The sequence below is a fragment of the Crinia signifera genome, chromosome 3, assembly GCF_055691185.1.
Source record: "Crinia signifera chromosome 3, ASM5569118v1, whole genome shotgun sequence".
Lineage (NCBI taxonomy): Eukaryota > Metazoa > Chordata > Amphibia > Anura > Myobatrachidae > Crinia > Crinia signifera.
In genome coordinates this window covers 255,228,382-255,242,440 of record NC_139219.1, presented here as the reverse complement: position 1 = coordinate 255,242,440, position 14,059 = coordinate 255,228,382, and the positions used below count along the sequence as shown (strand labels likewise).

The window sequence follows — 14,059 nt, the reverse complement described above, 5'->3', positions numbered from 1 at the left end:
AGCGGTACGCGTCCTCCGACCTTTTCATACCCCCACTATCCACGTCGGCGTGGAGTTGATTCTATATAGTGTGGCGAGCGCAGCGAGCCCGAAGCGTGATGAGCGCAGCGAGCCCCGCGAGGGGGCGTGGACTACTTTACATGTATTCCGCGCCCCCTCGCTGCGCTCGCCATGCTTCGGGCTCGGTGGCTCGCTGCGCTCGCCACACTATATAAAGTCAACTCCACGCCGACGTGGATAGTGGGGGTATGAAAAGGTTGGAGGACGCGTACCGCTGCCCCTCACAGGCTAGCTGCGCTCGCCACGCTTCGGGTTGGCGTCAATAGTAGGGTGGTGTTAACAATGGGGGGGGGGGGGCATTTCACCCATCAGAGGGATTAGCAATTAAAATTGGGGTTTTGGGGCCTTTTTACATTGATTCCAATGTAAAAATCTCGTCGACTGCGTCGATTGCATCATCTCATGCATCTTATGCCGCACAAACACATAAGATGCATGAGATGCTTGAGATATCAGCCCCACACATACAATCTAGATCGTGGGCGCCGTGCTAGGAAAGCAGTACCAAATATATATATTACTGTGCAAATGTTTTAGGAAGATGTATGCTGTAAAGTAGGGATGCCAATCCCGGGGCATTTTTTCAATCCCGGGAATCGGGATTAAAAAATGCTCAATCCCGGGATTGGCATGCCTAAAAGAAAATTGCCCCTGTGCCCCCCACACTAACTGACTTTTGGGGAGGGGGGCAGGTGGCAGCGGTGCGGAGACAGGTGGGTATGACGTGGGTGGCCCGGTGGCAAGCAGATGCTGGGGCCACACACTTAATTTTGGGAAGCAGGCGGCAGGTGGCTGGCAGCTGGGGGAGGTCCGGCGGCGAGTCGGTTCCTACGGTGTGGGTGTAGTGCTACGGCCTGCGCAGCATGACCTGTGACCTAATCACGCTGCATTGGATACTCCAATCTCGGGATTGAAATCCCGGACATTTTGGGGCCAGATCCCCACGATCCCGGGATTGGCCATCCTACTGTAAAGTGAGAATGCTTTCAAAAATAGAAGTGTTAATAGTTTACTTTTATTGTTTATTATTTTAAATCAATAGATTTAAAGATATATATTTTCTTAATTTTCTGCAACAATGACTGGAAGTGTAACCATGTATATAATAAAGCCTTTCAATTTATTATTTAACAGGTTCAACTTCCGGGCTTTGCGCTGGACTCGAGCTATGATGTTTGCTATTGATGAAATCAATAAGCGCAAGGATATCCTTCCAGACATAACCCTGGGATACCAGATTTTTGATACATGTTTCACTATTTCCAAATCAGTGGAAGCTACTTTATCCTTTCTTACGGGGCAGAATGAAACCCACCCAAACTTTCGATGCAGTGCTGGTGCACCGCTGGCTGCTGTTATTGGTGCAGGAGGATCAGCCTTATCTATTGCCACAGCCAGAATATTGGGCTTGTACTATTTCCCACAGGTAATTTCTTCATGTATCCATAGATTGCATTAAATAAAAGTTTGTCAGTGTGTGGCTACTAAGTTAATAAATACAATAGTAAAGTCAAAGGGAAACATTTACCAGGTCAGTAACAAGGGGTAGGCAGCATCCCCTCACATGCTACCGAGAAGATTCACGCGGCAGGGGACGACGACTTTTACCTGTTCGCTAGGCTGCGATTACACGTAGCCTAGCGATCAGGTCTGAATCGGGCCCTATATGCGGAGGTCAAACCATGAGCAGAGAACAGAACCCAGAAAGTATTTACTGCTCCCTGCTGTATGCCAGCCTCTCCTGCACACAGCTCCTGACAGACTTCTTGTTAACTACACAGCTATGCCGAAAGGGCAATCGCAGGCTTTCTGGTGGGCTGTAAGCCATTTACCAGGTTAGGGCCAGATTAAGGCACAACAAAGTTGTGGGGTGCTTAATAATCTCTCTCTCTTTCTCTCAGCTGCAGCACCCAGGAGACTGTTCAAACTCAAAGTGAGTATATTTCAAATAAGGTGCAAATAATAAGGCCAATGTTTCCGGGCCTGTAGCCCTGTTGTCAAGGCAGTGTACTCTGACATCACAATGGGGCTATGGGCCCCAAAACGTTGGCCTTATTAAATACACCTTATTTGAAATATACTGAACTTGAACAGTCTCCTGAGTGCCACGAACGGTACGCGTCTGCCGGCAGGCACTGTAAAATGCTTCTCTCCCCCCTGCTCTGCAGGTCAGTCAAGAAGCCCGGCTGGAGGAACAGTGATTGGCCTGGTAAAATAGGGGAGTGTCTTCAATGTAAAGAAGACACTTCTCGGATGTAGCAGCTGATCGCTGGGACGGCCTCCCTACGCACCCACTGCCCGGCACCCCTGTGCTGTAGCCGCGGATTGCTGGGACAGCCGTCGACCGCATCCGCTGCTCCGGCACCACTGCCTACACACATTCCGGTTGTATTACAGAATAAAGCAATGCAATGTCATGGAGCGGTATCACAGATTTATGATAAATGTGCACTAGGGTATGGGGCCCTAAATATGTGTGGGCCCCTAGAGGACCGCCCCTGTCACTCCACCTATAATCCAGCCCTGACCAGGTTCTCTCTGTGGTGCAGTCATTGAGCACTCAGATCCACACAGACACATACAGCAGACTTTGGGGTTGATCCTATTAGGTTTGAAGGGTGTGAGGTGTAATTCGGGTGACGCTTTCATGCTTTTAAACACTGGAAAGGGCACCCAATTCAGCCCAATCTCGCACCCTTCGCTGGGCCAAATTCGCTTAAAAGTGCCCACACCCTATGGAGGTGCGAGCGCTTTTAAGCAAATTCAGCCTGCCGTAAAGTGCGCCCGGTGCTGTGTTGATTCGCACTTGCAAATCATCCGCAAACAATGCGATCAACCCCTTTGTTATGAGTATCTGCTTCTACTCCATTGCTCCATACTGCATGTAGTGGCCACTAACCAGGCTGTGGGGAAGGCGGGATTCAGGGCAACTGGAGCTCCAAAATCCTCCTCTGCATTTTCCCATGATGTGACAAATTACATTTTTTTTCACTTATGAGTGAGGTATCAGACACTTTTACAGTAGTAGTCCCAGCGATGGTGAGCACCTCTAAGGTTCATATTAATCTGTATCTTTAAAAAGTAAATTTGACTAACATTCGGAAAAGTTTCCTAATAACATTTATTTTCTTCATTGATATGCAGGTGGGTTATGCCTCTTCTTGCTCAGTTCTCAGTGATAAATTCCAGTTTCCATCTTTCCTGCGCACTATACCCAGTGACTTATCCCAGTCCAAAGGATTTGCTGATTTAGTCACTTATTTTGGCTGGACATGGGTGGGAACAATAGCTGCGGACGATGACTACGGTAAATACGGCATAAAGGTTTTCAAAGAAGAAGTTGAAAAAAACGGTGTATGTATTGCTTTTTCTGAAACTCTCCCACGGATCTATAACAAAGACACTATAGATGCTATTGTGAAAGCAATACGCTCATCATCAGCCAACGTCATTGTCATTTTTTCTTCAGACATTGATCTTAGTCCATTGATGGAAGCTTTGGCAGAAACTAATATCACTGGGAAAACCTATATATCCAGTGAGGCCTGGACAACTTCAGCACTGGTAGCTAAGCCGGAGTATTTCTCATTTCTTGGGGGAACCATTGGATTTGCTGTTCGCAGAGCAGAAATACCAGGGTTTGAAGATTTCCTCCTTGACATACATCCGGAGCACGGGACTGATGACTTGGTCTACGAGTTCTGGGAGGAAGCCTTCAACTGCACTTGGCTTACGCAGAAAGCGTCTTTTTACACTAATATTAGTATAGAAGCAATAGTGGCAGGGCGGAAAAGAAATATATCTCCTAACCCCTGCACTGGAAGAGAGAACCTTAGAAATATTCAAAATACATACAGGGATGTGTCAGAGCTGCGTATCACCTACAGTGTTTACAAGGCTATTTACACCATTGCCAATGCTCTCCATGACTTAGATAAATGTGTTCGTGGCTCTGGGCCCTTTCCAGGTCAGATGTGTGCAAATATACTTGATTTTGAACCATGGCAAGTAAGTATTTGTTGAATAATATTTAATGTATTTTTGAAAGCGGGTGGTTTTGTGGGTTAATATACAGTATATTGCAGACACATATCTATGGAACCATGCGTCGGCTGACATAATTGTCGATGTTAACCCTTTGAGTGTCCGCTAATATATCCGCTAAAAATGCCAGCATTGCTCACTTTTGTTATATAAATTCAAATAAAAAAATGTGTCAAAAAAGATTATATTTCCTATATAAGGGAAACATGACAGGTCATTATGATGAATTAAAATGTTTGCTTGGCAATTTTCACACCAATTTTGACAAATTCACTTGGCACTCAAAGGGTTAACACTGTGAAGAAATGTGCCTATGATGGTGTTGTGTGCACCTTTGCATGCAGTGCAAACATATGTAGCCCCTGTCATCTTTGCTCGATGCCCGCCAGAGCCTCCCCTCTGGCGAGCACCGGCGGACAGGGTCTACACTGAACTGGGACACGCGTGCGTCTCACTCGCATGCGCGTCCCAATCATTCGGCGGCAGGCCAGTGGCATCCTGCCTGTCTCCACTTCAGGGAGATGGGCAGGGTTAGGGTGGGGGGTCGGGCGGCGAAGGGGGACTAGAGGCAGCTGCGGGGGAGGCAGCGGGGACCCGGGAGGAAGCTCCGTTGCCACGGAGCGCGCAAGCATCTCGTGCAGGCGTGCCTCCTGGTGGGAGCTGGCGGGGGCTGGCTGAAGCCCCTGCCTGGATGAAGAAGGCTCCATCTGTATGTAGCTATTGTGAGGCTCATTGTGGCTCATTGCAAACCAACTTATATCAGCACCAGCGATAACCAAAAAGAAATGTTATCTTTAACCTTGTTTATTGTAATAAAGCGGTATAGTGGAATCACATACTGACTTTGGACTTCTTCAATACGGTTTTGTTTAGTTAGGATGATCGCAGTCCAGTAACCATTACAGAGTAAATGTTCACAGCCCTGTTACTCACTAATAGGGACATAGGGCGAGATGTACTATGCCTTGAAAATTGATAAAATGGAGAGTGATAGACAACCAACCAATCAGCTGCTACCTGGTTACAGGCTGTGTTTAAAAAATGTCAGTTATCCGCTGATCGGTGATAAATGGCACAGATAGACCTTAAATACCCTCTGCAGCACACTAGTTGTTTTATCACATATCCCTTCCATTAGCATCAATGATTCAGGTGACATGAACCGCTTGAGAAGCTCAACTTTCAAAGACAGGAAATCTGCATTATTGTATAGGATGCCATATCTATGTTGTAGTGCCGGGAACCACTTGGTATCCTTGGCATTCACCTCTCGGTTTCTCTGAATCCATTGTAATGGACTATGGTCTGTGCCTCTATTTCCCAAATTACAGCTTGGCTCTTCTTCTGTAACGTAGCATATTTTTGTTTCCTCTGCAGCAACTTCCTGCTCATGTACAATGTAGGATGTGCTACACCCAAAATTGTTCAAGTAGTTAAGTGTTCACTCCTACAACTTACAGTGAGGTGGATACTTAATTACTGTAGACAAGTAGGTTTCCAATAATGACTAGGCTGCACATTGCTTCACTTCAGTTTTGACTGTCCCAATAATAATTTCACACCAGGTGATGTGTCAATAAAATATAAAAGTGGTACCGTTATTCACTATTATATACATTATTTAAATTCTCTAGAATAAATGTTGTAAGTAACTATATTATATATATATATATATATATATATATATATATATATACAAAGAAATGTGTTGGCTGTAATATTTATATGGTATTTCTTTGTTCCCCAACAGCTAATGTACTATTTGAAGACTACTCGCTTTTCCGTTTTCACAAACGAAACTCTGAAGTTTGATGAATCCGGAGATGTAGATGGCTATTATGATATCTTAAACTGGCAGTGGCACACCAACGCGACTCTATCCTTTGTCAAAATTGGACATTATAAAACATTTGGAGGTGGAGCTAGTTTTGAGCTCAAGATAGACAATAGTTCCATATTCTGGAATACCCCAAATGGACTGGTATGTACTATCTATGTATATTGCATAATATTATATTAAAATTAGGCAATTATGCATGAAGGTTTAATGGCCCCAAAATAATGCAGCAAGAATCAGTATTTTATTGTTATCAAGAGATTTTCAGAAAATGAACACACTGTTGGGGCATTGCTATGTGCGGACCTCATCTGTTTTGTTTTGATTGGCGTTTCTCATGTTGGCATTATTTATCACAGCATAGAATGCTGAGTGAAGCATATGGTAAGCAGAAACTGGTGTAACTGAAGGCTGCTTATAGGGCCATACACACTAGAAGATTTTGCCAAAATCTGTGATAGATATATCTTTCACACAGCTGGCCACCAATGTTTATATTTTTATATGCCCACTGCTACCAATGTATTCATTTAAATGCACCAACAATATATATACACTCTGTTACATGATTGAAGTGTGCGTGGGGGGCCCACAACCTGTGTTGCCCAGGGCCCCTACAAACCTTAATCCGGCCCTGATGACAGGTATGATAGTCATTGAGAACAGCTGTGGCTTGATTAATCAGATTTAGGCACCTAGTTGTGATTGGCTGTAAGATTAACTTTGTGGGCGTGTTGTATGACATTTAAGTCCAACCCGGGGGGGGGGGGGGGGTGTCTTGGCATTACTGACAGCAGGAGACTTCACTGTATGTATGTCTTGAAAAAAAGGTTGTGCAACGACCCGAAACGTCGACCATCATGCTGGATTTTAAAATGATGAATTAAAGTTTTGAAGTTTTATCTTATGCAGTCTGGTGAGTGCGCTCTGTGGATATTTCCCTATATTATAATATATTGTCGGTGCATTTAAATGAATACATTGGTGGCAGTGGGCAGAAAAATATAAACATTGGTGGCCAGGGGGGCAGGGCCAGCAGGGTGTTTAGCTGGGCAGGGAGCAGTTCTGTCTGATCCGTGTTGAGCAGGGTGGGGCGAGCCACGTGTTTAGCCTGGGCGGGGAGCAGGAACAGCAGCAGCAGCCGCCAGCAGGCCAGAAAGAAGCTGATCATCGGGGCGGTGCAGACCAGCTAGGTGAATATGACAGGGGAGGGGGCAGGGGGAGGCAGCGGGGCAGTCCGCCAGCCGAAAAGTGGCTAATCTTTCAGCCTAGCAGGCGTACACACACAGTGATGATGGATGAAAAACCATCCATCATCGCCAGATCTCCTGGTAAAACCAGCAGATTAACCACTTTCCTAGCGATGATGCGGGAGCGCGCATCATCGCTTGTAGGCAATCTCTGGGCCATACACACTAGGCGATTTTCATCTTAAAATCACTTATAACGTCTGTATTGACCGATTTTCAACTGAAAATCGTCAAGTGTGTATGGGCCTTAAGCCTTGGAGAAAGATAAAGTGGACGAAGATAAAGAACCAGCCAATCAGCCCCCAACTGTAATGTTACAGGCTGTGCTTGAAAATAACATTTAGGGGCTGGTTGGTAGGTACTTTTTCTCTGGGCACTTGATTTGTCTCCAGAAGCTTAGTAAATAGACATCTATGTATCCCGATGACTAGTGAATCCTAAATGTATTAGGAAAGCTTTGGAGATTGTACCATTAATATCTAACCCGTCTTTATGTGCAGCAGAGCTTAATATTGATGTCTCATTTTTGGCCTTCCCTCTAGCCTCCAACGTCTGTTTGCAGCAACAGCTGTGTTCCAGGTACAAGGAAAGGCATCAGACAAGGAGAACCAGTGTGCTGCTTTGACTGCATTGCTTGTGCGGATGGAGAAATTACTAATGAAACAGGTGAAATACAGGGTTGATTCCTGTCTCTTAATATTTCCTTGATTTGAAGTATTAGATTAGTAGTAATTGGGGATGACCACCTTGTGATCACAACTGCTGCAATATACAGTAAGCCACAAATGCTTTTATTGCATTTTTTTCTGTTTAAAAAAAAAACTTCTCTAGCAATTTTAATGATACACTACACAAATGACAGTGTTTTACACTTAAGGTATTAGTAAATGACTGACAATAATAGTTAGGGCCAGCAGTATAGCTAGGTGCCATGGTGCCTGAGCAAGGGTACCACGCCCCCCCTCCCCCCGAAAAAATTTGCACTGTAATGCCCATTACACATAATGCCGCACACAGTAATGCCAATTCCACATAATGCCACGCACTGTAACGCCCATTCCACATATTGCCACACACCGTAATGCCCATTAAACATAATGCCACAGACCGTAATGCCCATTACACATAATGCCACCCACTATAATGCCCATTACACATCATGCCCCCGCCATAATATCCAGTACTAATTATACCACACAACAGAATGCCTACTACACACCGTAATGTTATTACATATTATGCCACATAAGTCCTGCTTACCTGCATGCTATGGGTTTCATGCTCCATAGCAGGGGTTTAAATGTTTCATGCTCGATGACAGTGATTGCATGCTCTAGGCTGAGTAGGAGGGCCCTACTCAGCAGGGGCCAGGGGGGGCAACTTAGGGGAGGGCTCTCATGCTCTATGCCAGGGGTTGCATGCTCTAGGCCAAGTAGAAGGGCCCTGCTAGGGCATGGCAGCAGGGGGCAACATTGGCCAGGGGGCCAGCAGGGCAGCAGGGGGCAAAAGGGGCCAGGGGGGCAGCAGGTGCCAGGGTGGCAACTTAGGGGAGCACAGCCACTGCCAGTCTGACACAGCTGCAGCCACAGGGGATAAGGGGGGTCACACTCAGAGCCGACTGAAGCCTGGAGCACAGGCACAGTGCACACTGGGCGACTCCATGCGGCTGCAGGCGCACACAGTCACAGACTCACAGTCAGAAGGGAAATCAGCGAAGCGAGTTCAAGTCCCAGCTGAGCCTCCCCCCCCCCAGCATCGCGTACTAGTGCTTGTCAGCTCGGGCGGGCAGATTGTGCCGGTCTTTTAGGAGGTGCGCACCGGCTCCGCCCTCCATACGCCCCTGGTTAGGACCACAAGACATATAATAGGAGGTATCACCAAATCCCGTTCCTTAGAAGTTGCGGACCTCGCCCACCCACTAGGACCCCTGGTCATAATGCCATAGGGGGTATAGGGGTAATAATACTGATGTCACAAACGCCTACATTTCTCATTAATTCCCTCTGGGTAGGACCGGGTATACCATCTAACCAGTGTTTTATTTTAAACAGCTACAGAAAATTTGTTCAGTTTGTTGTCCTATTTTAATATCTGACATTCCCAGACCAAAATATTACTATGTTCATCATCCACTAAGTCGCACCTTATTCCTTTAGACAACACCGTAATTTGCTAATCATGTTTGTGAACGTTATGGACTTGCTACAGTATAAAAATGGCACTTTAGTATCATGCTATTAGATACAAAGAGAAAGATTTAATGGGATGCAAATTTGTTTTTTTTTGTGATTTTTAGTGAAAAAACAGCCAAATTCGCACATTTTTCTGAAACCGCCAACTTAATGAGATGCAAATTGCGCAAAAAAAAAATCACAGTTTTTGCCACGAAGTTGCACATTCTGAACTGCCGGTTTTTGGTCACACTTCAATTTGCATCCAGATGTTTTCCCATTATAAAGTATACAACTCGCAATTTTAATGAGATGCGATTTCAGGAAAACTTTACTAAAAATCGCAAAAAAAATAAATAGACCAGGTTCTGACAGGCAAATTTGACAGAACCATGCACAGATCAATGAGATCTGTGCATGGTTCTGTCTTAAAAAATTTGTAAAAGTGACAATAAAATAAAAAAAATGGCAAGGGTTCCCCCTCCTGAGCATAATCAGTCCCGGGCTCATTGAGCAGGACCTGGTTTCAAAAATACGGGGGGCAAAAAGTGTAGGGGTCCTCCGTATTTCTAAAACCAGACGTGCACCCTTGGTTCCAAAAATATGCGGGGAAGTCCTGCTGGGACTTGTAGTTCACCTGTAAAATCAGCTCGGCATCCACCTTCCATGGACGCCAAGAACAGCCCCGGGCTTCAGCTGGGGGGACCCCTTTATTGGGGGGTCCCCACTCCCCCAGGTTCCATGTCCAGGACTGACCAGCTACGGTGCGCATGGTACGGCCAGGGGACCTTATGTAAAGAGTGTCCCCTGGCTGTGGCATGACACCGCGGGCTATTGGAGCCTGGTGCTGGTTCAAAAATACAGGGACCCCCAGTTTTTTTGTCCCCCGTATTTTTGGAACCAGGACCGGTCCAAGAGTCCGGGGCTGGTTCCAAAAATATGGGGGACCCATATGCTCATTGTCCCCCCTATTTTTGGAACCAGGTCCAGCTCAATAAGCCAGGGGCTGGTTATGCTTAGGAGGGGGGACCCCACGCTGTTTTTTTTTCTCACTGTTTTTAAAATAAAATGCACATTACTATGACTCCAAATCCAAAATGTCCTCTCAAATTTGCACATTTTCATGACTTAAAATCGCACCATATTGCATATCTCATTAAATATTGAATTCTTCCAAAAAAATTGCAATTTGGAAAAATACGATAATGTGTGATTTCGGAACCTTACTTACTAAGAATCGCATCCCATTAAATCTCATGCAAAATGTCAGCAAATTTTGTAATCCTCAATTCTGCCAAGGGTGCTTCTGAATTCCTAAGGCCACATTCCAAATCCATGTCCATGAGCTTGTTGGTTGGATATAATTTAGGGTGGCTACAGTTTGAAAAGTTCCAGCTGTTTTTGTATCTGCAAGAAAATAACTCACAATGTTCATTGTCTTACAGATGCAAGAGAATGCATATCCTGCCCCTCGGACTTTTGGTCTAATACATACAGGAATGAGTGCGTGCTCAAAGAAGTGGAATTCCTGGCCACAGATGAAGCTCTGGGAATAACGCTGATATTCCTGGCTGTCTTTGGTGCCTCCCTGGTTATTGCCTTCACAATTATCTACATAATATACAGGGAAACAGCTTTAGTTAAGGCAAATGACCGCAGTTTGAGTTTTGTAATACAAATATCGCTGGTATGTACATTCATGACATCAATCCTTTTTGTTGGAAAACCAGAGCCATGGTCATGTATGGCCCGACAAACTACCCTTGCTTTGGGCTTTTCCCTTTGTCTTTCCTGTATACTTGGTAAGACAATTGTTCTGATGTTAGCAAAGAAAGCAGCTAAATCAAAGATGTCTGATAAAACGAAAAGAATAGTCATGAAACCTTTGTATCAAAAAATTGTTGCAGTGGTTGGCCTAACAATAGAAGTCGGGATCTGTACAACCTATCTGATTTTGAAGCCTCCTTGGGTTTACAAAAACATGGAGTCCCAAAATATCAAGATAATTCTGGAGTGTAATGAGGGTTCCATTGAACTCTTGTGCTCTATGTTTGGGTTTGACGTCTTCTTGGCCATACTGTGTTTTATAACCGCCTTTGTCGCCCGCAAGCTGCCGGACAATTTTAACGAGGCTAAATTTATCACTTTCGGCATGCTGGTCTTCTTCATAGTTTGGATATCTTTTGTCCCAGCTTACTTGAGCACACGAGGGAAATTTAAGGTTGCTGTTGAAATATTTGCCATCTTGGCATCGAGTTTCGGGTTACTTGGTTGCATTTATGTTCCTAAAGGATATATCATTCTAATAAAGCCAGAAAGAAACACAGAAGAAATAGTAGGTGGCAAAGCAGCCACCAATGATAAAAGTGCCCCAGCAACCTCAGCCTCTATTACTAGCGAGATGAACACAGTGAACACAATCTCCACGGTTGTGCTTGATGATTAAAGTCAGCATATCTATCTATGTAATTCAACACAAGGCAATGTCTACCTAATGAAGAGGTGTCAATTATTAATGATTGGAAATCTAAGAAGTTTTGTAATTCTAATGGCAATTTGTTCTCTTAAGAAATGTTTACTTTTAGATTTATTTTGAAGATGAAGCTTAAATATATATTTTACAGAAGAAATAATCAGAAAATGGATGATAAATAATTCTGTCTCACACGTAGGGTCGGATTCTGACTTTGGAGGTCGTGCTCTTGAGATTTCGAGGGTGATTCTGGTTGGCTAAGCAAACTCCTTCTTTAACGGACAAAACCATGTGCACTTCCGGTGGGGACGATGTTACTTGTGCAGAGAGAGTTACATTTGGGTGGGGTGTGTTCAAATTGAGAAATAACTTGCAGTGTAAAGTCCCGTACACATGGGGCGACCAGACTTTTAATTGAGCAATGTTCTTGCCTATTTTTATAATAGGCAAAGCCCCGCGATCTAGGAAAAGCCAGTGGCTTTTCCTGCGGGCGATACCGCAGAGCGGGACTGTGTATCGCGATCGATACAGGGCATACACACGGAGCGTTTTGTGCTCCTTTTCTAAATGATCTAGTCAGATTGTTTAGAAAAGGGGCTGAAATTGCCCCGTGTGTATGCGCCATAAGAATAAAGCAGCCAGTATTTACTCTGGACAGAAACAAAATAACTCAAATGTAACTCTCTCTGCACATGTTACATCAGCCCCACCTGCAGTGTACATGGTTTTGTCCATTAAACAGAATCACCCCATTCATGCAAACACTGCTACAAAGTCTTTCCCTAGTGTACACTTTTGAGGCGCCTGCTGTGGATGTCTGTAGATGCTCTAATACCGCCTGGTGCGTCTTTAGATTCATCATGGAAACTTGTACCAGCCCTATAATAGGTGCAGATTTTCTCTCTCAGCATGCCCTCCAATAGAATCAATGAAGGCACTGTGTATGCAAATATTTTAGCAACACACACACGACACTCCCATAACTCGACATGAGACTGACCATCTCTGCCACTGCCTATTAATGCCCAGTAGATTTCCAATACAAATCCACAAGTCTTACTCTGTACTGCAACTCTATGCGTACAGTGGAACACATGTGCCACTGGAGTTTTTAGGGATTTTCGCACATGTGCAGTAGAAAAATCAGTGAATGTCAGCATTGCATGCGATTCAGAATCAGGCTCATAAATAATTTCATCAATACATAATTATCTCAGCAATGAAGTTTTAAAAACTAAAAATGTGCAATGTATAACTAATTGTATTATCTGTAGTATGACTACAGTAGAAATTGCATAGATTGTAATTAGTTTGTGTCCGGTGAGGTGAACAGTATGTGTGTAGTCTGGGGTGTGGCTAGAACTATAGGTTATATATATTATTTACAATAGACTGATGAGCTAGTGGGTGGCATAAAATTGGTGTCATTTGTTGTCTTTCTTAATAGTAATTTCCTAAAATGTATACATTTGTTTTTGAAGTGTATTTCTGACCTAAAGACCTAGAAAAGTAATCTAGTAAATCTAGTAAAGTAATCTGACATCCCAAATCTGTTTTATGAAAACTTTGCAGCGCTCCTAACAAGTCAGTCAATGTTATTAATGGTATCCCATATTAGACATACATACATCTGGTTATGATGAAATTGCTGTATAGAGATATTTTTGATAGACCACTTAAAGGTTTGACATAGACAGCCCGATTGAGATGTGGCTGAAGGTGGCATTGCCTCTGCTTACAGGGAAGCAGCAGAGATGTCCAGATATGGTAGTGCAGCAATAGGCATCTGGTGTAAGTACACACCTCCTGCATGCATGTGGTATGCGCGGCTGCATATGAAGACACAGCTTCAAATCACGTGCGGCACCATCGGACAACTAAATGACCCATGAGGTCACGTTGATCAGCCGCAGGAGCTCTGTCCAAGAATCCAGGAAATCTTTGTTGGAAGATGGAGAACCTGGACTTCGCACTCTGACAAAACAGCGGCAATGCACCTCCATTTTGTAAAACAGCTGCCATTGCCGTCTCCAAATGGATGCAGACTGTAAATCGCCTGATGTCTGCAGCTGTACTTCTTCCAACGAGGCAGCACCAGTACCGCACATGTGCAGTATAAGCCCGGCGCATGCACAAAGTACTGGCCATCGGTAGCTTGCACAATGTTGTGTTGGGACCTGAATCAGACTCCAACTCATTGAAAAAGGTTTATGATCAGCAAACG

The 14,059-nt window shown here is 44.4% G+C and overlaps 1 protein-coding gene across 1 annotated transcript in view; it reads left to right on the top strand.

Annotated features, from left to right (window-relative positions):
• Window positions 1-12,781, top strand: part of LOC146062705 (vomeronasal type-2 receptor 1-like) — a 45,121-nt gene extending 32,340 nt beyond the window's left edge. Inside the window, exons 2-6 of the mRNA XM_083174758.1 lie at window positions 1,195-1,486; window positions 3,205-4,068; window positions 5,855-6,085; window positions 7,734-7,857; window positions 10,808-12,781. Of these exons, the coding sequence (XP_083030884.1) occupies window positions 1,195-1,486; window positions 3,205-4,068; window positions 5,855-6,085; window positions 7,734-7,857; window positions 10,808-11,808 (2,512 nt within the window). The 3' untranslated portion in view covers window positions 11,809-12,781. The remainder of the gene's footprint in view (window positions 1-1,194; window positions 1,487-3,204; window positions 4,069-5,854; window positions 6,086-7,733; window positions 7,858-10,807) is intronic.
• The last annotated feature ends 1,278 nt before the right edge of the window (window positions 12,782-14,059 follow it).